This window comes from Aulostomus chinensis, chromosome 15 (genome assembly GCF_037954235.1).
Source record: "Aulostomus chinensis isolate RoL2024-O1b breed Wild chromosome 15, RoL_Achi_v1.0, whole genome shotgun sequence".
Classification (NCBI taxonomy): domain Eukaryota; kingdom Metazoa; phylum Chordata; class Actinopteri; order Syngnathiformes; family Aulostomidae; genus Aulostomus; species Aulostomus chinensis.
In genome coordinates this window covers 13259778-13287665 of record NC_141334.1, presented here as the reverse complement: position 1 = coordinate 13287665, position 27888 = coordinate 13259778, and the positions used below count along the sequence as shown (strand labels likewise).

At 41.9% G+C, this 27888-nt stretch overlaps 1 protein-coding gene across 3 annotated transcripts; it reads right to left on the bottom strand.

The window, feature by feature from the left end:
* Positions 1–3: 3 nt before the first annotated feature.
* LOC147248789 (connector enhancer of kinase suppressor of ras 2-like) lies at positions 4–27574 on the bottom strand. Of its 3 annotated transcripts, none has more exons than XM_086226646.1 (22): positions 27072–27574; positions 23508–23671; positions 21489–21691; positions 20381–20486; positions 19308–19349; positions 19101–19220; positions 17028–17087; positions 16850–16918; positions 12346–12492; positions 9491–9624; positions 8035–8237; positions 7774–7863; positions 6853–7043; positions 6713–6758; positions 6407–6585; positions 6212–6285; positions 4744–4815; positions 4439–4503; positions 2664–2764; positions 2105–2588; positions 694–893; positions 4–630 (listed from the first exon to the last, which is right to left on the bottom strand). In XM_086226646.1, exons 1-22 carry the CDS (start codon positions 27133–27135, stop codon positions 583–585), a joined length of 2862 nt encoding a protein of 953 aa, XP_086082772.1. In that variant the 5' UTR covers positions 27136–27574; the 3' UTR covers positions 4–582. The 3 variants fall into 3 exon arrangements, with proteins under 3 accessions (XP_086082772.1, XP_086082773.1, XP_086082774.1); XM_086226647.1 differs by having other exon boundaries at positions 9491–9609; XM_086226648.1 differs by having other exon boundaries at positions 20381–20468.
* Between the last annotated feature and the right edge of the window lie 314 nt (positions 27575–27888).

Here is a 27888-nt window from a genome sequence, read left to right as displayed (position 1 = left end):
ATATATATATATATATATATATATATATATATATATATGAATTACACTGAATTGCAATGAATTACAGAGCTGGACCAAACATACTCATTAACCATACACACATGCATAACAAAATGTTGTGTACATCCAAAACAGTTTTGCTTTTCATTCCATCCAGCTTAGCAGCTGTACACAACTCCAGCATGATCTTCAAAACTGTTACAAAAAACAAAAAACAAAAACAAAAAAGTGACGGAAGTCGGCCATGCACGAGAGCAATGGATTACAAAGCTCTCCTACAAGTCTTTGACACGGACACAAAGTGCTTATTTACCAGCGATAAACCCTGTGAGTTTACAGTTTCGTTTACCAAACCATCTTTGCCTTTCGTGACACCTGTCATCTGTAAAGAACACGAGAAGGAGAAGGGCGTCGAAGCTCTGTGTGCTCCTGCATGGTGAGCCAGGTCGACGGAGTTGGAAAAGGAGAGGAGGGGATGGTGAGCTGAGCAGGTGAAAGTAGGTTTCCAGTGCCTGTTCTAAGATGCCAGCTGCACGAGGCACAGACAGAAGCGATAACTCAAGGATCCTCCGACGTCATCGGCTAGCCTAAAAACCCCAATGAGCGATTTGTGTCCTGTAGAGGGACATTCTGTGAAAAAGTGGAGGAAAAAATTAGAAGAAATCCCCAAAATATTTAATATTTATTTAGTACCTTTAGTGAACTATGGAGGATGCGAAGGCGGTGGAGCTTGTCATTGAGCAGGGGGTCATTAACTCTTCGAACAAATGAGCGCTTGTACTCCAGGCGGCTGGCTGATCTGTGGTCAGCTGAGGTGGACAGACTGGTCTGGTGCAGAGCCCGGTACAAATCCCCCAGAGAGTCCGCCTGCATCCTGAACTCCCTTCCATGACCTAGCAGGAGGATTGAGGAGTCATCAATGGTGCATCAACTTTTGGGGGTTACAAGCCATACGACTGCATGTCAGCTGATTTTTGAGCTAATATACAGTAATGCACATTTTTTGCTCTTTAAATACCCTACATTCTATGGTATGTCTCTTCATTTAGGGATTTTGTAAAGGAGCCCACTAAGAGTGGAGAACGCATTGCTATATTATTGTGAAACAGCGCCCTCTGTTAGCATGATTTCAATACTACATTTCTAAATCTGTTCGTCTTTTTGGAGGGGGGCTGGTACGTTCTGAAGCTTTGGGGCTGCGCTCTGACATGTTTTGTGCTTTATTTGCAGCCTGTTTCTCTCGTCTTTACAAACAGCAGTGAAGGCAGTGAATGGTAGAGCAATAGATAAATGAGGACAAGAGGAGAGGACCCCCACCCCCCACCCCACCCCCGGCACATTTTTCTTTATGCTGCTTAGAATTCTCGACATTAACGTGACTGAAAGGATTCCTTCTCGCTCCAGCATCCAAACACTGCCAGGAGGCGCAATGACATCTCGATTGGGAGAGAGAGAAAAAGAGAGAGAGAAAGGGGTTGAGTTTGAGAGAGAGAAAGAGAGAGACCTGTCAAGATAACTTAGTATCAAATAAGACACTAAATTTCATCACACTTAGATAACTGCCCTGGAGGGCTTCAGGGGACAGCGAATGGGCTGGCTTCATATCGAATCCAATAAAGTACTAACAGCAAGTGTTCAACCTCTGACATTTGCTGGCTCTCGTGGTCCAAACGTACTTGCTCAACACTTTGTGGCTCTAGAGGCGGATGTAAAGTATTAGAACGGTGAGTCTTGACATCTGGAGAAATTGTCATGGTCTCAGCCAGATTGCTAAAGCCTTCTAATAAGAGAACATTTCAAGGAAAAATACAAAAATATATATATATAACTTTGAGCGTGTTGTAAAGTCATGACTACCAATCATGAATTATCATTTAGCGTGTCTGTTATCTCAAATTGAGATCGCTAGTTTTGTGGGGCCAACCATCTGAAGTCACACAAATAGTCACTTTAGAAAGATATAGAACAGAAAAAGCAATAACGCCAGACATTTGTTGTCATTTATGAATCTTCTGAATTTATGAATGTGGGTTCGCAATGACCTGGCTTCTGATTATGCCTTGTGATCTGGGTCTACAGTGAGAATCATCTCCTGGTGTCTGACCTATGTCTCTGGACCGGTCCAGCTGGAAGTGCTGGGCCTCTCTCTGGTCAGATGCTCCAGCAGTAGAAGCCAGGATAGCATGAAGCCCGCTGTCCCTCGGTAGTGTGAAGCTGCGGGGTTTCCCTCCCGTATCCGAATCGATGCTGGACCTGAGCGGCAGAGGCAGGGCTCGATACTGTTCCTGCAGCAGGCTGCGTTGTGCAGGCAGGGTGGACTGTCTACGGTACTCCATCGCAACTTGGTCTCTATCCCCTGACATCAGGGGCTCCTCGGCAGGATATGTCTGGAGGTAGTGCATCCTGGCGTTACTCTCCATCTGGTCCTGCCAAGAATTTCGGTGGTTGCTTGTCTTCTGACCAGGAGAGACACCATTGTTGCTGCCGCCCTCTTGAGGCTCAGGGTGGTACTCCTCATGAGAGGAACGTGACTGGAACGTGTCCGAGGAGGAGAGGTGGCCACGTTTGGGCTCCAAGTAGGGACTCACCTAAATACAAGTGGGTGTTAAGCAAGTGAAAAAAGACCAGCATCTACAGATTTAACAACAGGCGGACAGACTCACTGATGATGCTCGGGGATAGGTGTCATAAGGGGGTGGTGGACTGTCCTGTTTGGGCATCGCAGGCATCTCCATGTCCTCATGATCGCTCTCACTCCAGTAATCTGCCATACACAAGCACTGTGTTATCGATTCTAAACCAAATCAGACTCCTTAAATGCAGCAACACAACAAATTCCCCAGGTTAGCCGGACGGACATTTAAGAGTCTATCGATTCACATAGTTATAGCTGCTGTGGAATGATCAGCCTTGCCTACATTTGCGTCAGTGTAGGAGTGATGCAGATGAGTCCTGCTACTTTTGACTGTATAAAAAATAAAAGAAATAAGGATGCAAGAACGTCCTGTTAAGTCTTCAGGAGGCGTTTTGTGCCAAAATTAGACATTTTCTTGTGATAAAGGGAGCCCCCTCTTCATAAATCCAGTGACAAACTGGCTTCCACCCACCCACCTTTGCAAGGTTTCAAGCTTCTCTAAATAGAACAAGGGTTAGTTACATTATTTCCTGTCACTTTGTGAGAATATAGAAACAACAAGCCTGCCTTCCACTCCTAAATTTAGCCTTTATGCTAAGCACAAAACGGAGATGCCTGAATCAGAGGTGAAACCGGGAAGAGGTGCTAAAATGGCTTTGCAGCTCATCTAGAAATAATTCTCCATATAACAACTGGGGTCTTTTTCTAGATAAGTGCAACAATTTTACACAAGCTGATCTTGGATCATGATTAAAGACAATTAGCTCCAATTCTTTTTCATCAAACTCCCATTGATAGCAAATGTGATATGATAATAACTGATGAAAAAGCGATAAGACCTGCACACTTACTCCAAACCAGAAAAGGATCAAAATGTTATCTTTGATAAACTTTGGTGGCTGGGTGTAGGTGTGAAGCCATTCCCTCTTTTTATGGCTGCTAGTTTTTTGAGATCCTTGCACCTGCGTGATGTGTTTATAATTAACTTCCCTCAACAGATGGTATTAATTAAGGCAGATTATTAATCATGAGGGCGACAACTGGAAGGATCCAATACAAACTTACAGATACCAAACCCACCCCCAAAAAAGCAAACACATAGAAAAGGATCTTACATTTGTAATTCATCTGAACATAATTTACATTATCAAATGAACTGGAGAAATAAATGAGTAAATAACTTGGTTTCTTCTGTTGGTCAAGGTGTTAAAGGAACATGCTAATTAAAGGAAATATAGGACTGATCATCCTCCCAAGAGGCAGACAAAAAGATAGATACCCTTCGCTCCTCTGCAGGGAGCTGAGACCCATCAAGAACAGCTGACTGCTAGTTAGCTTAGCACAATGAATGGTTGTGAAAGGGAAGTGTTAGCATAACTCAGTCAAAAGTCATCAACTACACGATTGCTTCTGATCAAACCAAGATCCTGAACCTAATCTATTTCATGATTTTGTTGGGAGTATGCTAACACTTACCATCCACTACCATTCATTGTGCTAAGCTAACTCTGTGGGTCTCAGCTCCTTAGCACACACACAGAGGACAGAAGGTTCTCTATTTTGTCTGACTCTGGAGAGGATGACAAATAAATACATTTCTGCTGCAAACCCGTGATAAGGAAATGAATCACGGCCGTGAAGAACGACAAAGAACCATCCTTGCACTCGTCATTGCTTATTTAAAAATGACTCCTGAATCTAAAAGTAACAGGTTGGTGTCCTGCTCCTTAATTTCAATAACAGATGATAGGCAACCAGAACAACCAAGGTTCCTCTGTGAACAGAGCCTGTGACTAATCTCACCTCGGTCCAGAATTTTCTCCTGCTCTGAGTAACCTGCCACCGCCATACTGAGACGACTCAGCCACCTGAGGGGGAGTATAACAGCCATGATGCACAGCAGTTTAATCTCCTATCAAACATCTTGTGTTCATAAGAGCGTGTGTGTGTGTGTGTGTGTGTGTGCGCGCGCGCGCGTCTGACCAATCATTTAACAAAACTGTATCATTTCAAAGAGAGTGGGGAGTCCAGTTAGGCGGATTAAAAGAGGTTGCAGATGTGGGATTGAGAGCGTTAACAGCGTGACTATCTCAGCCTCATTAACTCACCGGGACATGTCGTCTACATTTTCTGCCGCAAAGTAAAAGGTCTTTATCTTGGGATGGCAAGCCTTGAAAGCACTGAAAGAGACGCAAGAGTGAATTTACTGCACGAGCACAAGACCGGGGACATATAGATTTCATTAACATAAGAATACAGAAGATAAACTTGGCACATGATCATACAGGGTAATCCAGACTGATGCAAAACTGCATCATAAAATACACAGTTCTGCTTATTTGCTGGGGGCTGTAAGAAAGTCTGAGTCACTTTCATTAGTGTGCATGCAAACATGTTATCATTGCATAATCTAGATACAAAAGGAAAATCCTTATCACCACATCCCTACTTGCATTAATGTTTTCTACATAAAATGCACCACACATCACCGCTTGGGTCCCGACCTTTGAATCAGCCCAAAGCCATCAAGTTGACTGATTTGTCATGAAAAATCATCGATCCAATAAGCGCAACGGCAGGGGTACAAACAATTAGCTAATTAGTGCCACGGGTAGGATTAATAGCACTATCAAATGTCAGGTTCTTCACAATATCACCCAACAATGTGGTTTGTTTTTACTTTACTCGGCTCGGGTCTTAAAACCACAGCAAATCTAATATGTTGGCATGGCCACTAATCGACCTAGAAACAGATATTTACAATGAAACTGAATTGAATGCACCAAAAGTCATATCATCACCTTCTTAAAATAATTGCCCAAGTCATTTTTTGACCTTTTTTTTTTTTTTTTTGCCTAAAACAGCTTATGATGTTTTGTCTCCAGTTTTTTGGTGTTTTCTGAAAAAATTTGCTTAGGCGATTTTAAGAAGGCGAAGATATTACAAATTAGTTTTAGCATTAATAATTGATCGGATAAACTAATTATTTGCCTCTGTTCCTTATTTCCTTTTTTATGTATGCATCTATTTACTGTTATTTATCTATTTTTCCTTACCATGCAAATTTCTTTATTTATTCATTTTACATTTTATTTATTACATTTGTATTTGTGTTTTATTAATTTTTGTAATATTAAAAAATATATAAAAGGGGAAAATTGATAAATGAATGGATTCATCAATTAAAAAATATAAATGAGGAAGTACTTTTAATAAATGTAGAAACCTGTGGGAAAGGTAAATAAACATGAAATCTGATAATGATAAATAATAAGTAATATAAAGTACCAATTTATGTCTAATTTACTGATTTTAAAATGGACCCCCTCACCCTCACCACCCTTTTTTGATTTAATTATTAAAAAAAGATGTAAATGTGCATTTTATTTGCGTGTCAGGCTCTCTAAATTTTCTGCCACGCATGGTCAACCTCGCAACTTTTATTTTCCTGCCAAGAACCAATTTGCACTTGATAACCTCTGCGCTGAGCTTGAATTCACTTTTGTATCATTTTGAGAAGTAATAGAAAAGCAATACCAATCCAGAAAGCCTGAAAAAAAAAAAATCTGCGCTTACAACTTTCTTCTGCATTCAGTGGCACGATCAATCTTGAACTCTGGGAGACTGACAAAGCCCTCTGCCTTCTCGTCCTGCGGTGAGGAAAATCAGAGATAAATCAGAGAGCCTTACAAAAATAAAATTAGAAAAAAAAACGACACATTGTGAATTACCTTTTTTTCTTTAAAATTCGAGAAAAGCCATTATATTCACCTCCTCGTTCATGTACCAGTACAGGCACGTGCCTTTCAGGATGAACCAATACTTTTTCCATTTCTGTGAAAAATAGCTTTTAGCGTCCTTCTTTTTCCACAGCCAGCCCTCACAGTCACCCTGACCCAAGTCCCTGCAGGAAATCCGTCGTTTACTGATTGAAGACATGGGGCTTCCAGCTGCAGGCGCCAGCAAGGGAGCAGAACAGATGAGACGTCAGTAATGAAAACTCTTTATGAAACACCTACTTTTGGGTTTGAGTGCACATGAGCGCTCAAGCAAAACCATCTAAATAAACTCTCTTACCTTTACTCTTCTTTGACCTTGACAGCAGCGAGGATCGCTCAAACACCTGCAAAATAGAACAGAATAGCCACATGCTGAGAATCGTATCTCCTGCACCTAGCAACAGAAAATTTGACTTTCATGATGACACGGGCACTGACATGATAGAGCGAGGCAGAGTCAGAGCTGGATGTGGACAAGGAGACTTCCATCTGGAGGGCGGGGACAAGGGTGTAATGGGTGGGGCTGCCTCCCCTCTCTGTCCTCCTCCTATTCTGACTGAGGCTGCGTCCCAACAGGAAGTCTTCCCCTGGGGTTTTGTCTTCACTCGCAAAACGCAACAATGAATTCTCTGCGGGGACACACACACTCTCTAATGCACACATGTGGAATTTATGCATTTCAGCACTTCAAAAACATATCTGACTTCTCAAATAACCTCTCAACCTGGACCAGGGAAGTTTATCCACATACTAGTTTTAAAAGACTGCTCCTTCAATTTCTGAAAGGTATTAAAAAAATCTACAAAGAGAGCTGTTGTCAGGCAGGAAGCCCTCAAAACATTCAAATACCATCTCCTGTAGATAAATTTAGCAATATCCCCTTTGCTGAAAAGCCCAAAGGAGTAACATATCACCACCATTCCCAGAGGAAACAAACACATCACTCAAGTCTTTCTTTGAGACAGGAATAAAGCAATTCAGTCTCCTCCCACTCCTTTTACCACCTAACTAAACAGTCACCAACAAAATATGAACATCTCAGAAAAAATATAATACAGTTGCCAAAGCAACAGCATACTTTTTATATCCAAACAGGCAGAAGCGAGGGGGGAAACAGAGAGAGAGAGAGAGAGAAAGAGCGAGAGGGAGAGAAAGATGAAGTAGCAAGGATAGATTATGAACATATGGAAGCGATAGAAGCAGGAATTGATATCCAGCATGTTATCAGTTTTGACAGGCCAGCTCATCCTTATGCTTTTTGGCTTTGACATCTGAGAGGGTGAGGATATTATGAGATATCCACCCACTCACCACAGATGCCTTCCTCTCTTTTTCGATCTCCCACTGCCTCCCACTCACCTCTCCTGCTCTCTCTCTTCAGCTTGGCCAGGTCTTCGTTGTCTCCCACCCAGTTGTACTCCAGTGGCATTGAGATGGGCCTGAGCCTGCCTGGAGCAAGGAGGCACAGGGAATGTAAATATCACACAAATATACACACACACACAAATACACACACACACACACACACACGCATTGAAGAGCTGCAGACATCTCAAACCTACAGGCATTAGATTTGCCAGGTCTTATGATTAAAGCAGCGAGCTCACACACAGGTCTCACCATAGGTAGGAGTGCTCCCTCTGCGGACAGATGACACTTCTTGGTTCTGATCATACTCGTAACAGTACAGTATCGAGTCCTCCTCCACCAGGGGATATCGCTGCCGACACTCCTGGTCCAGATAGGAGTTTGGTGACTCAGATCCTTTAGCGACATGGATGTCTGACTGAGGATCGTCACCTTGCAGATTTCCTTTGTCATCTCTACAGTTACAGAAAGAAGGAGGATAAAGATTTGGGACCAGAAAAGAAACAGCAATGAATCATCAAACTTTTCTACCCTCAGTATGAAAGTGGTCAGAACTGTCAGGAACATGCCATCCTTTCAGAAACACACTTATTTGCTGTCCTCTACAGATCCAGACAAGAGGATGGATATGTATGATTATAAGGTGAAGAATCTTGGTTTCTCCTGTCCTTCTGATCCTTTCTTACAAAGTTGGTGCAGATTAGTAGCAGCAGTCGCTTTTCCACAATTTTTTTTGTTGGCTGAAGTTTCACAGTCAGGAAAGTAGATCCGGCTATGTATCAGATTGTAAAATTATATACATACAGTATATATTTACATTGTTAGTTCATAGTGAATGTTGTGCAAAACTCTACTTATATTAATGAAGGCAAAGACTATTTTGGAGTATCGCAATTTTGTTGACTTTTGAATGAGGTACGCTAACACTTCTCAACTACCACCATGAATTGTGCTTAGCTAACTAGCGATCAGCAGGTCTCTGTGGGTCTCAGTTCCCTACAGAGGGGAGACGGGTATCTATCTTCTTGTCTGACTCTGGAGAGGATGTCAAATAAGTGTATTTCCCAAAAGTTTGGTCTGTTTCTTTCAAAGCATGAGGCTTTTTGTTTGTTTTGATCGTCCACTTCTCAATACTTTAAAACTTTGAAGCTTGACAATATGTATCAGAGTACATGGAGGGCTTCAGTTTGATTCAATACTGAATATTTATGGCAACAAGAAAGTCAAAATGTCACACTGTCCGGATTCAAAGTGTCAGGTGTCTCTGTGCCATCATCTTACGCTCTCGTCTCTCAACGTTACGAACCTTTGCTGTCATCCCGGGTCCTGTCACTCCCTAATGCCCTGCAGTGACCTCAGTCTACCCGTCTTTGCTCGCTGCCTCTAATCTCTCCACCCATCTGCACACCTGCACTGCATTTCCCATCACCTCCACTCATACACACCAGACCAATCCATCCTTTTGTTCCCTGGCCAATTTTACTCCTTAAATGAAATCTAATAGCTTTGACATGAGCTATACTAAAAAAAGCCAATCATTTTTCAGTTTTTGTAGATGAGGAAAGGTTAAAATTCTAATTTAGGATGATTATTGAGGTCATGGTGGGTGGTTGTGTCGGGTTTTAAACTAAAATGTAATAGAGCGTGAGCTTTAAATTTGGCTCTATATACGAACTTCTATGTGCTTTACATGCCATCCTGTGTTCACCTGGGGGTGTAGGGTTCCGCTGGAGGGGGGGGAATGTAGAGGTCCTGCAGGGCGCAGCTACTCCTCCTGGATGGAGTGCTTAAAGTGCTGGTAGGCGTGGCGACGCTGCTGCCGGGGCTCTGAGGGAAGATTGGCTGTGTGTGAGTGAGTGCGAGTGTGTGAGCATGTGTGAAAGAGAGAGCGACAGGGAGACAGAGAAAGAGAGAGGAACAGTTACAGGAATTGACACATTGAAATTTTTTGAGTTCACAGCAGTTCAGTTAGACTGTGCCGCTGAGCATGTCAAGCGTGAAATGAACAGTGTACTGTATATTTCTGATGTTACCCTCCTAACAAGATAACCGCTCCAGCCATCTCTCTCCTTCAGTTCAAGGAAAAGGAGGTCGAAGCCAATACAGATAGATTTAAATCGTTTTTAACTTCAGCCTTATAACAAAATAATATGGTAATATATTTGAATTATATTCTTGAAACATTTATTTTACTTAAGAACTTGATTAGCATTGTAATCTAATCCTGTGGTAGAACACTTCTATTACGTCGATGGAATCACGGAATCGCTTATCAAATGAGTAAAAACCTGATTCATCACTGCTGAAAACTCGCAGCTGACAAAGATGTATTAGGAATCGTTTTCCATCATAAAACCAGAATGTGTCAGAGCTTCTGAGGGGCGTCCAGTACAAGATATTCTTTTCAATAACAGATGACCTTTAATGTTTGTCGCATCTCACCAAAACCAAACCAATTCAATTTCCATGTTGTTGTTGTTGTTTTTTTTTACTTCTTTTCTCTCCTTACAAAGTGCCAGAACTGAATTCAGGTAAAGAAGACGAATGTGAGGATGTGAAGGGGGGTGGGGGGGTGGGGGCGCTGAGCAATGCTGCGCTTCAGGGCCTCGGGAGAGTAAAAACATTTTCTCTGGTCTGGGACTCAAAGAAAGCCTGGGCTACATTAATACACATCCCTCTCATTTCTACCCACTCTGGCTCTGGCGTTCACTCCTAATAATGTCACTGGTGGAGCCGAAGTAGGACAACAGATGCCACTCAGGGCTGAAATGTCAGCTTGTGAATTGAACAATGCTTCAACCAATTAGTTAAATGTTTCATTTAAATGACGCTAATGATTTCAATAAAAAAAAATACCTCTAACAAACAGAGGAATCCCCATGAGTATATTTAAAAGAAGTGTTCTTAAAAGTTAGTGATTGTTTCAGTTCTCCTGTATTATGGTAGATTGTATTTTATTTTGAAGGTGCTACTATAATTCTAGCGCACCTTTAATTTGTACTCTCTGATCTCTAGTTCTAAGTTTGTCATTGAATTGATTTCGACATCTCTCTGTGCAAACTCATTTGGCAACATGAGCACAGATAAAAACAGATATATACACAAACAATCACGCAGATACACACACACACACACACACACACACACACATTAATTTTGTATTGTAACTCCAGATTCTGTGAGTGTGGGTGTAGAGAGCCTTCACAACAGGTTCATCCCTCACATGCACAGTGGTAAAGATTTTTTTTTCTTTTCTGCACAGGTTCCTGCAGTATATTATCATGTTATGGCCCAAGCGCTGATCCCAGAACAGCACTTCCCCAGTTTAAGTTTTAGAAGGCTACGAATATATTTATAGACTACATTACATAACTTATATTCTATTTTCTATAAGCTGTGCCCTCTGCAGTACTCTGGACATAGTTTTATGATTAAGCGGCCCATAACTTTATCCACTCATGTGTATGACACAAAACATTGTAAAAATTCAGGCTGCTGGAAACACATGACAGTGTCAGTGTCTGGCTCATGCGTTTTACAGACTGTGTTGAAATGTCACCCTCGACTCGCCCAGCTGGTGGGAGGAGGGCGATTCTTCTTTACACTCACAGACACTCACAATGCACATGCAGGCATGACAGAGTGAGCGAGTTACACCAGCAACGTAAACGTGCATCTGTGGAAACAGCCGGAAGGTTGATACTGGAAGTATGAAGGTGAAGGTGAAATAGCTTTGAGGAGAAAAGCAGTTGGCCCTGAGAAGGACAGGTGTGTAGCTTTAGACACACGCGTAACCCATCATTGTCACCAGCACCGATGCTACCGTCCAGCAGGCACTAAGGAGCCCCGAGTAGTTTGACGGTCTCTGAGTCACCAGAGGAGGAGAGGGGGAGGAGGAGGACCACTAGATCAGGAGCATGACAAGTTGCAGCAGTGGCTGCTGGATGCTTCTTCTGAGCTGGGCACCTTAGTGCACTGGCCTCAGTGAGACAGGCAAGAAAAATAGTCCAAGTAGGATCCTTCAGTTGCTCTCCTTTCATGGGGAGCACAACCAGGGTTGTTGGGATGGTCAGTGGCTTCCTCGAGAAAAGACCAGCACAAACCTGGTCCTGCAAAAATGGGTATGGACTTGAACTTGCTCAGAACTTTAACAAAGCAAGAAGGAGGTCAGGCCTTGATCGACCAGCAGAAGAATAACAAATTCCAATTTTATCCTGCTGTAAATTATTGAAGTAGGACACCCAGATGTCCTGAAGGCTGAGAACAGCACCTCCATGCAGGACTGAAGCTCTGTGGTGTGAGGCTACAGGAGGGAACAGGAGCTGGAGGTCTCATCCGAGGCTGTGAGCAGGGTTCATCTACGGCCATCTCCCCGCCACTCAGACCCGCCACCTTATGAAAACCCAACAGTGTAACAGCCATCCCAGAACACGCACCAGACCTCACCCTCCCCCTTGAGGGATGACCCCAGTAGCGGGAGCTCTTTGTGGGTGAATAGGACTATAAGAAATAAAAGCAGGCAGACACCAACATAAGTGTGGAGGATGAAAGTCGTAGTCATACTTGCAGAGCCAATGGTTTCCATCTCATGTTCTTGAGCAGAGCAGGAGTTGAGGTGAGTGTGCTCTGTGGGCGTTTCTTCAATGTCAGGGTGACTCCTGCAGGGTCCCCACGCAACAAGTTCACCAAGTTCTTCAGCTGCCAACCCACCTTGCAAACAATAGCATGACACAGTTAAGATTTCCTCCCTCATGATTCAGGATACAAAAAAATACTTTCACACAAATTTTTCAGGCACTATGACTTTTCTTTTTTCCCCCACTTATTTCATGCTGAAGTTCAGCTGGCATTTTCTCCAAGACACTATTATTTAACACCACACACAATTCCTGGTGGTTTGGAACAGTAGCATAAAAACACAGCCACTGTTGTTGATGTTGATAAGAGTCTCTGTGCCAAATACAAAGTTGGATGCCAACAGGCAGCTCGTGCCCCTCCCATGATATCACCCTGAGACTCCGTCAAGTTGTAGGAAGCCCCGAGGTCATAAACAGCTGAACGCCTTGTAAATAGTCTTTAACCCACTTTTATCATCTTTGCCATTAAAAAACATGCCCGCCCAGAGAAACACGATCTGCTGCTTTTCCAAATGTACCAGGTCCAGTTTGGGAAAAGAAAATATCCTGTCTTGCTTGGCTGACTGCACTGAATTTCACTTCACCCAGCGTATTTTAGCAGCCTGAGAAAGTGGGCATTTCTCAGGCACTGACCTCGCAATCAATTTGTTCCCTTCCAACTCATTTTTCACCTTGACAGCTACTACACAAAATTCTTCACACAGGAGGACTATGAAAGACACTCTCAGAGCCCAAAACATGCTTTATTTTGTGTCCGAACAAAAAAATATGTTTATTTAAAGTAATAAAAGATAATTACTTTCATCAAGGAGGTTTGGATTTCACTTGCATGTATTGGTTGGTTTGTCCGGATCGTGTACTGTATCAGTTCCACACATATTTCTAAGCTTTCTTTGACACGGTGACACAGGGAACTGTTTTTTTTTTTCTTTTTCGTTTTTTTTTAAATTACAAGCCTCTTTATAAATAGTCAGGCACATTTACATTGATCATATTCATTAATGTGTATGAGTTTTGTGCAGAACTTTATAAAAGATTGTATTAAAGATTTCTATTCCATTTAAGGCTTTTGGCCCTGGAGCAATACGGCCATCTAGGTTCACTTGTTTTCCTTCTGCCATGATAAACAATTACATTGTGGTTTCTTCTTGTCTTCACGCGGCGACAGGGTTACAATTTACCGTCCTAAATGTGCTTTTTTTATTACTAGTATTGTCAATGGACCTGATTGTTGATCATGACACTGCTTTTGCCTTGGAGGATTTCACTTTTATCATGATTGATGTTACTCAGTGCACCAATAAAGACATTGTTAGCTTTCCAATATATAGAATAAGTAACCTATTTTTTTGTTCCTGTCTTATTTTGCATCTGCTTGTTTCTGCCTTTTGATCTTCTTAGGATTTGATTAATAAAAGGAAGATGCTGTGTTTACTCAGTCACTGACAGCTATTTCCACTATAATGAAAGGTTCCTCCACTTGAGATTTCACCAAAAGCTGATTTTTGAAATCACTTTTGGACACTGACTTATTATCGTTTACTTTTATGTTGTTCCATTGTGAGAACATTAAAAGTGCGTAAAGCCTCAAATGAGATGGCAGACAGTAAATATAAAGCACTCGGCAGGAAACAGTGGCCGTAAATTGCATGTGCAATTAATAACATAAATCATGGCGATGTTCCATTTAAGTGCGTCCGACTTAGAACCCTGATATGACACGTGAATGGCCAAATATGAATGTTGGTAATTACACCTGTGCTTTCCTGCTAGGATGATGAGTGTGTGCTGGTTCGAGCACCTCTCTCCGTAAACTGTCCTTAAATTATGCTTCAAATGTGATATGAAAGCATCCTGACAGCAAAATAAACTTGTTATTTGCCGATCCTTGTTTGAAAAGTCGCTCCAGTCGGTCGATGAGTTGACTGACCGGAATGAACCTGACTTAAGCTGTGTGATTATCAGACGTCTCGCTGTTGCAAGCAGCAATTATTTTCAAAAGAAAGTGCTATATAAATAAATTTGGTCACCACAAGATGTTTTTGCTTTCATTTCCACTGAATATAAACTATGTTATGGTGCACATCAGCACCAGCCTTGTTGTGGTTTGTCACTAGTATTCACAATTGTTTTAGCTGATTAGAGCTCTGCTGAGATTCATGTGAGGTGACCTAAGCAAATAAATCTGAAATCTGAAAGCTTTACTACACAGTAATTTGGGGTGTGAAGGAGATGCCGCTAAAGCATGTAAATGTGCTACTGCCCAACCGATAAATGGTGTGACTGATTATATCAGCCAATATGCCTGTTAGGGAAACATCTTTATCAGCATTCTTGTTGGATTTGTGCCATTATGAAAACGTCTTCTTATCTTTTGGGAGAGAGTTTCAGAAAAGACCGTTTACTATTCTTCTATTCCCGGTGAAGTTCATCATTTCAGTGCACTGATGTCACTTTGGACCATAAAGTTTCCCTACAAACTGTAAAAGATTCTATCGTTACATATCTTTATCATAATCATTGCAAAATGCAATATGTTTTTTTGATATCTGAATTCTATCACTCATGGATGTCCAGCATCAGCAGTGACACTAAAAGACACACACGCAGGCAAGCAAGCATGCACACACACACACACACACACACACACACACACACACACACACACACACACACACGCACACACGCACACGCCATATCACATGCCACCTTTTGACCTCTCAGACCAGGTACAGCTCTTGTTTAAAAAATAATATTTAGTGATAACTTCAGCAAGTGAACATTCACAAAATGTAAACATTGCCATTTGTTGAAATGGGGGGGGGGGGGTAAAAACTACATGCTTTGTTTTTCCTGTTTTAACAAGTCAGAAATGTGAAGAGGGCCAAACCAAAGTAGGCATTCCCTGATCAGCTCAAGTGCTCTTGTGACCATGGGTTCAGTATTCCAACTGAACCTTCTGACAGGCAAAGCAAAATATCCTCAGAAACCTCCTACAAAAGGCACTATAGCAGGCAATAGCAGGTCTAGTGGCGCTGCAGCGGCACAATGCCTATTTAAAGCAGTAGTGGACTGACACTGAAATAGCTGTTCCTCTGATTCTCCTGTTCAAAGAATGACTCATCGAACCCTGTTGATGGGAGCTGCTTCCTCCTGTCACGGTCGTGTCGGAACTACGGTCCCCTGAATTCTCAATCTACACAGAACCGCTGGCATTGATGATGGACGACCATAAATGTAGTCGTGTGTGGAACTACCTCAGTCGTCAAAACAGCAACTTTGTGCTGAGTGCGGGAGGACTGCGAGCTGCTGCGGCAACACCACAAACCTTGTTAAGTATCTAACACTTAGGAACAATGCAGAATGAAACAAGGTTATGCAGCTGCACAGTAACACTCCAAATAAGTAATTAATCAGTGTTTGATTGCTGTATTTGTTGTTTGCTGTGTAAGTTATTTATGTTTTAGTGAGGTCAGGTCATAAATAAAGTACATGCATAGTAAATTGTCTGTTGTGTGCTAAGGAATAACCTCAAATATTCAGGATTTTAGTTTTCTGAGGCTTTTCAGTAAATCAAAATATCCTGTGATGGAGCTCGGGACTCAACGTGCCGCTGTGGAACACATGATTTAACTGCTGCTTATAACATGTGACTGTGTGTGACAGTTCATAATGTTCCCTGGCGTCAGATCCTGGCCGACGTTGTCCTTCATGTCGGGGACAATTTATCATTATAAATAATTAATGATGTGACCGCTGAATGTATATGACTCTCTCACTTTGACTATCATAAATCAAAATGGGTGTAGCCTGCTTTTTATTTGCTTTTTATTTATTTATTTATTTTAACTCTTGCGCAAAGAATTTGTATCTTACTGCCAACAGTGATACATCAACCTTGGTTTGTGGAGCAGAGAGGAAATCAGAGGTCTCACACATCACCAGTATCACAGAACTGCAAACACATGCACGCCGCATAACTTGATCTAAGGAATGATTTTCTTCCCGTACAAATTTACCCCACAAAAGAACGTCATCTTTAATCAACTTGAAATTAATCTCTAAAACTTAAAAATATCTGAAGCGGAGTCAACAACAGACCTTAGTTTAGGAATTGATTGACTTTGAGACAAACTGGGGAACTGCAGGTCCAACAATGTTAACTTATTTTGCTTATTTTATTAATTTACGACTCATCTCTGCACTACTCTCTTATGATTTCATCTAACAATCCAATTATGAAGTCAAAGCAGATAAAGCCCCATACATCCCACTCTGATCTCTGGAGCCTCTGTTAGCTGGGAGCCACTGAATTAAACAGCCACACAGCAAGGAATTAATCCAAAGATTTCATAAATTAGAATATGTATTCAATATTTATACAGAAATTAACAAAAATAATAAAACAGAAATAAAAAGTAAGGTCTTACCACAGTCTGATGATTGACCTGGATGACTTCATCTCCAGCATGGATTTTCTTACAGCGGTCAGCCAAGGACTAATATAGAGGAGAGACAGTTTCAGTGCGTTGACTGAGTTTATTGATACATAAGAGACTGCTGCACTAAACATGAATGGGCAGTGAACACAAGGAGGCTTCTACTTACTCCCTCTGTCGTGCCAGTGATCACATGCAGACCATCGTATGTTGATTTGATATACATACCCTGTACGGAGACAGGAAGAATTCCTTTTACATTTTAAAGCAATTTCTAACACAAGGAGTCTCAACCACTCAGAGACAGAGCAGGGCGGTAGCATGTTGGACTATTACAGCGTTTGATTTAACCTGCTTGTAGAGCAAAATGTTAGGAATCAGACAAATGTTTATATATCTCCAGTAAAGTCCATTAATAATGCATGACTGGACATTTCAAACACACCCGCAACAACTCACATTAATTTGATTTGCTGTTGTGAGGCCCAGTGTTCCTTCAAGCAGATTGAATCAAAGATGACAAGTTATTTATCCGCAAATACTTTTTGTGTGTTGCATAAAAGCTAAAAGTCAAAGCTTTCTCTAAAAGGGGTCGGAAGTGCATGACAGGCACCCAAATACACACACACACACACACACACACAGACACACACACACACACACACACACACACACACTCACATCCACTGACACACAGATGTGCATGAGTACACATGTACACTCCCTCAGATACACAGAAGCAGCATGCCAGTCTTGAAGACGAGTATACGACATTTATTTTTAGGCCACTGTTCTGTTCAGGTTTCATTGAACGGATGAGAGGACTTCCATGCCCCCTGCTAGTATTTGTGTGGGGGTGGGGGTCTTATTGTGGCCCCAAGCTGGGACACTAGCACTGAGTGTAGGTCAGAGTGAAGATGGGAGTCAGTAAAGTGCTGATGGTTTTACAGTGGGGGGTAGAAATCAGCTCTTTTGTCTACATAATCAAATATTTTTCAATTATTTGTTCAACTGAAATTTGCACGTTTTAGCATTTTTATTTTTCTCATTTAAACATTAGCAACATGTTCTTTCATGCTACGTTTTATTAGCTGACTCATGTGCCCGTTAGCACTACAAAACCTAGATTTGTCACAGCTACAGTCAGCTCTGTTAGATCTTGGACAGCACTGCAGCACATAGTGTTCATGTTGCACTCGCACTCAAATGCATTAAGAAAGTAAATAATACCTCGACTGACATTTAAAGTGCTAATTTAAAACTCAACAACGGTTTGTGTTTCCAAAAAAGAAGTTCCACTTCCCCTGGCCTACATTTCAACGCTGTGAAAACCAGAAACTGAATTTAATTCATCTGAAAGCCTTAGCAAATAAAAGCTAAAGCAGACCGAGTTTCTGGTATATTTTGGGTAGAAAAATCCTTTACTTAATTAGCGCATGCACGTTTTTTCTGGGTTTCACAAACGTACGTCTGTGTGCTGTTTGACAATAGAACGACATAGAAAACTGTGGTATTTCTCAAAGCTTTAAGCTGGAAGAAACATAGCAACGTTAATATTAGTGATTGAGCAACTGCAATTACCTCTTTTTTTGCATGCTGCAAGGTAACATGCCATAATTTAGTCAAACAGATGTCAATAAGAGTCAAGCCGTTTTGATTTCTGTCATTCATAACTTTTACCATCATCCAGCATTGTTAATAGTTTCGTACTTTACTTTTTTCGGTAGCATTTTCCTGTGTTTTCCTGTGTTCATTTCATCAAACCTGGACAACAATTCAACACCTTGGTATTTTTCAGTAGAAAACACAGTCAGGTGTAATAAAAAGCATGTTGAATATCCGCTCGTACGAGAAGTGGAGCAGCAGGCTTGTACACTTTGGACAAACTGTTTCCATAAAGGAGCGTCTGCGCCGCGTGATGACACTCAGTAGAAATCATTTTTCGGAGTTTAGTCCCAAAAAAAAAGTCTAGCCAGCATGAAGAAGCCAGTCTTATTGAATAAAAGTCAGTCTTCAGGGGGATAAATTTAGTGACGTATAATTAAACCACCGAAAAAGCCAGCTTATGATGCGCATTGTCATATTTTGTCGTTTTAGGTGCATCATTTGTTTCAGTAACTCACTGAGCAGCCTCCTATGACAAGCTGTGTCCCAGTGATCAGAGGGAGGTACTAAAACTCTGACACAGCAACAAAGAGCAACTCCCAATAAGTGATGTAATAAATTTCTGCAAAAGTCTCACCAATCCTTCAGTGGATTTTATATTGGCTAGCTGCACAACCTCCAAATGTGCAGCCTGGGACACCATGGGATCCGAGGACAGGGAGATAATCTGATCACACACTTCAGACAGAGTTTTACACTGGGGAGGACAATTTAATGATGAATACAATGTCCGCAGTGTACTTTAATGTACATTGGATCAAGTAGAATGAAGTCAGCAACTCACCACATGCAGGATTTTGTTTTCTGTTTCATATACAGTGCAGTCCTGGGGAATATTGAGAGAACACTGTTACCTCGAGAGAATGTGTCAAAATGGAGTTATTATTGGTATTTTTGCTGTAGGTGGATATAAGCAAAAACCGAGCAGCTTGGCACCTATAACCCCCAACACTCCCACACAGGCATGCACAAACACAAAACAAATGAATCATCAATGCGGAGGCATCTCTCCCTCTCCCAGTCGTCCTCTCTCAGCCTTCACTCACTTTTAAATATTTCTCTAAACTCCCTATAAACCTTGTCCTCCGTGAAGCTATGGTGAAGGTAAAATCAGCTAATTGTGAGTATTACAGGTTAGCCTGCATAGACAAAGGGAAAGATACTAAATCCTCATCTGTGATCAGTTTCATAAAATATGCACTAGAAATAAAATCTAAATGAAAAATGACAACTTGTTGTGGAATACACTGACTTGCCGTCCTCCCAAGAGTCAGATAAGAGGATCGATTTGTGCATTAGGTAGTTGAGACACACATGAAACAACTGACTGCTAGTTAGCTTAGCCCAACAAATGATGGGAAGTATTAGCATACTGTACCTCTATCAAAACATTACATTTTTCTGACAAGGGTCTGGTTTAAACTTCATAAGGAAATTATTTGGATTTACAAGATTGAATTGATTCATGGTGCAGAGATTTGATGCAGCAACTCAAAACCACCATTATAACTTTGGCCAACAAAATGAAACATTTGACGTTGAATAGAAGAGAGACTGCAGCTACCAATCATGGCTGACTTTGTTAAAGAGTCTGAGGAGGATTTCTGCTGGACAAACCAAGATCCTGAACCTAATCAATGTGATCCCCGATAGTGGAGGCATGCTAACACTTCCCATCCGCTACCATTCACTGTGCTAAGCTAACTAGCAGTCAGCAGGTCTCTGTGGGTCTCCGCACAGAGGAGAGGAGGATATCTAGCTTCTCGTCTGATATGAATAAACTTTATGATTTACTCAAATATTCTGAACATTTCACTGGTAAAAAGAACCGTAATTTGTGTGGAACCGATGACATACCTGTTGTACGATGGTAGTGAGTTCAAGACACAGCTGGATCACATTGTTTCTGGTTACAGAGTAATCTGCCACAGCAGCAAACGGGGACCTGAGAAAGAAGGAACACCTGGAATGAACCATTAGATCATTCTTCCTTTGAGACTAAATCATAGGTATATCTGTGGGAGATGTTCATTGACAACTGTGTACATCGTTTTTATCCACATTTCGACATGAGTCCTAAAGCTCTCTTAGACACTCATTATAAACTTAACATCAGCTTACATGATGTTAGTCTTGTTATCCCCATTTGGATGTATTTTTCAGCTTAACTACGACTTTCACATCCTTAATACTCAAATCTTTTAAATCATCTCCGCCGAGCATTTTGAACATGAAAAGGAACCATAGATGAATGAATTCTAAATACAGCAGTTGTTGTTTGTTCCGACCGCAGAGAAAAGAAACAGCGAATCACTTTGTTTCGTCTGTTAAATTTTGTCAGCTTTGAACTTCCAAATTCATCACACACACTGACGCACACACATTGGCACAATCCCATGGAGAAGCAAGGGATAAAGTGACATAAATAGACTTGCTCGGTGCCTTTTTGGCCACTCTGTCAAAATCTACTTATATAAGGCCTTTACTCGTCTTTTCTTGTCAGAAGATTGGTCATGAAAACAACATGAGAAAAAACAGGAAGCTGATTTTTATGTGATAAAATAAGAAGTCCCTACAAATCAAAACATTACACGAAGCCATGTGTTTCGCTTGATAAAGGACTGAAACTGTTTTTTCAAAGTTTATTTTTGCAACATTTTAGTCTTTTAACTAACATAAAATGTGAAGAAAATATAAAATCCAAAGAGTCTGTTAGAATTTCAAGCTAATATCTTTGCTTGAAACTACAAGTAAGTATTTACTGAAAACTCAAGGGCTGAGAAAGAAACATTTAAAGAAATTGAGATAAAATTAGCCAAGAAATATGCTTGTGCTGTAGAACGAACCACAAAACAAATGCTGTTTGTGTTTTCATGAATACGCATTTATGCGTATACTGTATATAGTAGTGTCAACACTCAACACTGATGTGTTGTGCTACATGCAACCTTTTGCCAAATCTCACCTGTCCAGCCACGCTAAAAGGCTTTTGGCTGCAGCAATGAGATCCACCACAGAGGTGAGGAAGTCATTGGGCAGCTTGCGAGTGGCTCGACCATCGTAATGTCCGCTACGCCGCCTTCCAGTGATGAAGTTCTGCAGGTTCTTGGCTGATGCGTTCAGCTTATGAGAAAGAGTCTTCAGGTTCTCCGTCTCCAACCCATAATTCTAGAGGAGACAGGAAGGTACAGAGACTGTGTCGGACCAGGTGGTTGGTGGTTATGATCGGTTCAAATGATCTGGAGAACTGATTGAAAGGTTTTGGGGTTTTTTTTTGTCTTGACACTGCTGTATCACAAGGAACTACACTCTTGACCCATCCACCCAGCCCCTCCAACAGCTGTCACTTTGCATGTGCGTACACACACACACACACACACACACACACACACACACACACACACACACACACTGCACGTGCAAGCCTGTGGGCGTCTGTCACGTCAGACTTTCTTGGGAGGGGACAGTGCAGCAGGAGGGCCACTAATCATATTTAATACAGCAGTGCCTGTGAGACTTAAAACTAAATCCCAGTTACGTAAGGAGCTTTGGGGCTGAAGCAAGGCCCCCTGCGCAGCAATGCAGGATGAGGGGACTTTAGATTCAGATTGCATCTCTGACCTCAGTCCACTAAATCTCCATCAGGCCTCTCTATGTGTCTCTGGGGGTAACATGTACCCATCTTCATCTCCATTCCGCCAGATTTCTCTTTTCATTTTAAACGTCATCTGGCAGTGTGTCAAGCATCTGACATCAGCACAGAAGTGTAGTTTAATAGAAATGTGTCGATGTTTTCATTCTCATTGTCCCGTTAACTTTCCTCCATGTCCTCCGTGTACAAATAAGAATCTGGAATCGAAGAAAGCTACAAAATCTGGAGAAAAAAAACACCTGCATTGAACAATACTGTCTAAATACAAAAAGGAATTAAAGAGATAAAGTGATATGAGCTGAAAGAATATTCCTGAACTATTATCTAGCTCAGATGGATTATTTTAGTTAAAATAAAATAAGTCCTGGTAATGTGATGTGGAAAATAGAAACCATGTAGAAGGACACCATAAAATGCTTAAGAAAACAAATATAGTGCACAAATGAAGGATTCAAAACCTGTGACAGAAAAGACTGAGGTCCATTTCTATCTTTCTTTCTTTCTTTCTCTTTCTATATCACATTTGGCCTTGAATTTTAATGACCACATTCACGTAAAGAAAAAAAGTATTCAAAGTCTACATCATAGAAAATGCTGTTTATACAATTCTTATACTTTTAACCCTTTTGTGATCATTTCATATTCACACTCACAAGGAAAGGGTGAATAATAACTGTGACTGACCACACGCTAAAATCTGGTCACTGCAGTGATCAAACATGGAACAACCTTAAAAAAAATATAAGTCTAACTTCGCTTTTAGTACAGCGGCAGACTCAAACTTGATAGCTGGGAGCCAAACTAACTTGCTGAAGAGGCTGTAATCCCTGTCGGCCCAGAGAACAGCTTTAAGATCTGCTTTTGTAGGGGATGTTTGATCAGATTATGAACACTGGTGGATTTGCAGCCATGTTTGAAAACTGTGGTACAAAACTGTTGTGATGGGGGAAACAAGCAGGTTTAAATATCTGAAGGATGACCGTGTTTATTTCACAATCAAAATTCCCAGAATGTCTCACTTGTCAGCTCTAGAATTTATATATAGATATATATATTTGGAATTTATATATATATATTTAGATGAAAGATGTCTTGCAAGTAAACCAAATGAGGAAATGTTTTGTGGAAAATCTCTAAATAATGAATTCCCTTCCACAATACAGCATGCGCATCTTTAGTGTTGCGCGATGACAGCACATTTTTTAGGTTTATCCAGTGAGTTTTGGTACCGAATGTGTTAGAGAAACTTCATCTGGCAACAGTGGTCTGTGACTCTTTGAAGTGACAGTACAAAGTAGTGGGAAGACAGCGTGGGAAGGAGCTCGGACTCACCAGAGCACACAGCAAGTCCACCGCCTCCAGTATGAGCTCCTGGTGGCCAATTCTGGACACTCCCAAATCTTCCAGCTCCTGGTGGGTGATTCGCAGCAGCTGGTCCCCCCCTACTTTCTCCCTCTCGAAGGTCTTGATGTATTGCTGGAGGCAGTCATCCAGTCCTGAGGGGAAACAAAGTGACAGGGAAACTTTCAGTGCAGCTCCAGGAGATGAAATTTAGTTTTCTGGCAGAATCAGATTTTTATTTTTTATTTTTTTGGGTGTGTGTGTTTGTCAGTCAGTCAAATCCTTGAAAGACCACGTGATGTGTTCCAATAGAACATGATTTTGCTTTCCTTGAGAGAATATGCGCTTTGAATGAATTTGCTTTTCCCTTCCCTCGCAAATGATACAACCCATGTCAGAGAAGGATTTACGCTCGTCAACAGTCCCGAGGTGATTTTCAGCTTTCGGCGAGTTTCGACTGAATCGAGCAGGTTGTGTGCGCTCGGCTCATTTTGCATCTCTCACTGCTGCAGCAGGTGTGAAGTCTTTTGAAGGAGTAGTTGTTGAAATGTACTTTCTGTTTTCCTGGACAGCAAAACAAGAACATTTTGCAGAACAGAATATTAACAAACTGCTTCTGTTGTACGGTTCGAAAATGTATTTCTTCATTGATATATAGTAGAATGTTACTAGATGGTGCTCAGCATGCTAATGGAGACTGAGAGCGTTGCTTTTGTGTGGCTTTTTCTATACACTCAAGCTGTTTACATCACACACACACACACACGCACACACACACACACCAGCAACTCTTTGCTCATCTCCTCTTTTCATCGCCGTGGACCAATCATATACATGTGACTCAGTCCTGTGCCGAAAACTGTTCAAGCATTCAGATCGCGTTCAGCTGGCAGCCAAACTGTAGAGAGGAAACATAGGGAGTTTCATGGGTTTACATAATATTTAAAAGCTTAACTAATCGGCCCCTTTACCAAGTTAATTAAGACTCATTATGTCAATGAAGTATCGCCCATGTTGCCATAGAAACCATGAGGCAAGGTTGTTTTTTTTTTTGGCAAGGATTCTCCCTGACCACGGGATAAAATAAATAAAGAAGTGAAGAGAGGACATGAAGCTCTTCAAAAAAAAAAAAAAAGCTAATAAATCTATTTCTGCAGTCATTCAAAAACTCCCTCTGGATGTGTGTCTTTAAATGTCACTGCAAAGCTATAAAGAAACGGGTTTGTGACGTCAGGAGAAAGTAGCCTGAAAACTACTATGGCGTTTAGGAATGCAAAGGTCTGTCGTTGCCAGATCTTCCTGTTTATTATTTTCTAGAACTGTAGCGTCGTGGAGCCGCTGGTGCGCACGGCGTGGATGACCTGCTGCTGATTGCACGGAGTAATCTCTGCTGCATCGACTCCCCTGTTCGTTTCACCAACGAGTCCGATTATCAAACCCGCTGAAGAGAAATTAAAAGCACAGTGCTGACACGTCCTGATCTCTCCTCGAGATAATCCGCTGGTAATGTGAGCGGGAAGAGACGTTTAATGGTGTTATCATTGTTATTATGTTCTAATCCATCACGTCACTAATCACTGCCCGTGAGTGTGTGTGTGTGTGTGTGTGTGTGAGAGAGAGAGAGAGAGAGAGAGAGAGGTTGCAGGTTGTCCTGCATCAAGTTTGTGTCACAGAACATAAAGGAAAATGATTTTTAAAAGCATGCTGAGAACACACACGTCTCAAGTACTGGAAGAAGAAGAAGACTTGGTCACTCAGAGCTGGAATTCTCTTCTCCTTTGTGAAATGAGAATCTGGTTTTTAAAGCAGCTTTGTCACAGCTGGGAATAGAGCGTCTTGCTCAAACAAAACACTGAAAAAAAGGAGGGGGGGTGGAGAGTGGGATTGTGGGAAGGTCACAGGGTGCCCCTATTTGGCCTCCAGTGACATCACGGAGCTGTACGCTAATAATGGAACCTGTGAATGCTGACGACAAAACGCTGCCAGTCCTCGGGAGCTGAGAATGGAAGCGAGACAAGAATGAACAACCCCTCCTCCCCGTCCTCCTCCTCTCTGTCTCCTCTTTCTCAGTGTCTGTCCCTCACTTTAAATTACCATTCCTGAGCCCTGGGCAGAAAAACCGTCTCTGCTCCACTTGTCAGATGTGGGACAGTGAAGAACCCTCTCTCATATCCAGCCTCGCCTCTTGCTCTCCCTCTCTCTCCATTATCAGCTTATTTAGAGATCATCTTAGATCTCGTTTTAATCTTCTGGGGTCTTTGCATTTCTCCACATCCACTCATCTCCGTCCCCTATGGCTCCGTGTGCGTCCTCACACAGCCACTACTCGAACAAAACCAGCATTTTACAAAGTCGGTGTCACTTTCAGGTACAATTTATTTAACAGCTGAAGTCTGATCCTCACAATCATCTGAGCCAGCAGATCAACATCGCACAAGCTTAGAGTTATGACTAAGAGTGCGTGTGTGTGTGTGTGTGTGTGTGTGTGTGTGTGTGTGTGTGTGTGTGTGTGTGTGGCCGTGAAGATGTATGTATGTATATATTTCATCTGGAGCACCTCCGAAGGGCTGCGGCCTTACACGTGAGCACGTGGCTCTGCAAAACAACGCAGTGATAACGGATACACTCACACACCGCCCTCCTGAGAGCAGCGCCGCCTCTTTGTTTTCACGCAACTTTGTCATGCAAACAGACAAAAGAGGGCAGCAAATATAAAGAGTTACCAGTGTCCTGAAACATCACGCACGGACACCAAATCTGAGCATGATCAAATTCATCTTTGCAATATTAATAAGTAGGAAATTAAAATGAAGGCCCAGTCCTCTACAGGTGCGTCACCCAGTCTTTACCCTGAGATTCACATAACTGTTTCATTATGAATAGGATTTTTTTTTATTTCTATTTTCTACTGTCAATTTTAAAAAACAACAACAAATGGCTGAACATCATCAGCATGATAAAACTATAGGATCTTCAAGGAGTTCCTCCAGACTTTGAGCAGCTCTGAATCCCACTCAAGGCTGAACTGATCACACACACACACACACACACACACACACACACACACACACACACACACACACACAAACACGCACACACACATTGCAGGAATTACACCGGTTGGGTTGTTTTGTATGAAGGATATTTGTCTCTTAAAAGAACCGAACTCTTATCAAGGAGAAGGGTCAATACTGGAGAATGTCTCCGCGCTTTGTGCATCCTCCCGCGCGTCAACAAAAAACAACCGCAGGACACAATAGAGGTTTTAAAACGCAATTTGAACGTGTTAGGCTCCTGGGAACGTGCAGGTCCGGGAGGACTATCCGTCTACCCATTGAAACTCTCTGCAAATACGTCGATCCAATGATTAAAGGCTGGAAATTAAAAGCCAAAAAAATAATTAAAAAATAATAAAAGGCAGAACCCCGAGGTTCAGCAGGTGTTTTGTTCTCTTTGGGTATGTCGCGCTGAAATGCTCTCCAACCTTTACTCATTGCATCATAGCAGTTTGGCGATCGCAGCTGGTGTTTGGAGGGAATGGTGCCTGAAGCCTACCTTTCATCCAGTCCACCACTTGACTGGAGCTCCACTTGCTCACAGGCTCCATGACCAGAGCCATGCTAGAAGTTTGTCTTGTTCACGCTTGACAAAAGAAAAACACTCCCAACAACCTCAACACCACCGTCTCTGAAGACCACCCCCCGCAAAAAGGATGAAATTGAGGAATTGGTTTATAAATTCACTATAGTGGATGAAAAGCGCTGTCAGTTCTTTCCCGTTTTGGTACCATTGACTCAACGTATATCCCAAATGTCCAGAATGTGGTTTTAAACGCCTGAGTGCATCGTCCACTTTCGCGCATTCCAGCGCTGAGCGCCCGTTGGAAAGAGCTGTTTTACTTGTCATTCACGTCAGGCTCAGTGGCGGTGGTGGTGGGTCGCCGCTGCCCGACCCTGCTTCCAAAATCCATCCCAGTACCATCCAGAGCAGCATAGAACAACCCACAGACCAGCACTTAGTACTTGTGTCTGGGAAGGTTGGGTTCGCTCTGAGCATCCTCTCTCTCACACAGACATGGAGTCACAGAGCGCATGTATGAGGGATGATTAATGCTCCGTGGGCAGGAGGAGCCTGAGCAAGAGGAGGTGTAGGGAAATGAATAAAATCACTGGAGGCACCATCCAGAGAGAACAATTGTGGCCAAAGAGGCATAATATATAGAGTACATTTGTATTTGGGGGCCATCAGACATAACTTGTTCCCTCAGTTCAGTTATTTTGAGGCCGCAAGGTATAATCTGTTTCTCAGGTTAAATTAAATTGAGGTCACAGGATATGAAATGGCAATACTGAGGGAAGAAGTTATATCTTGG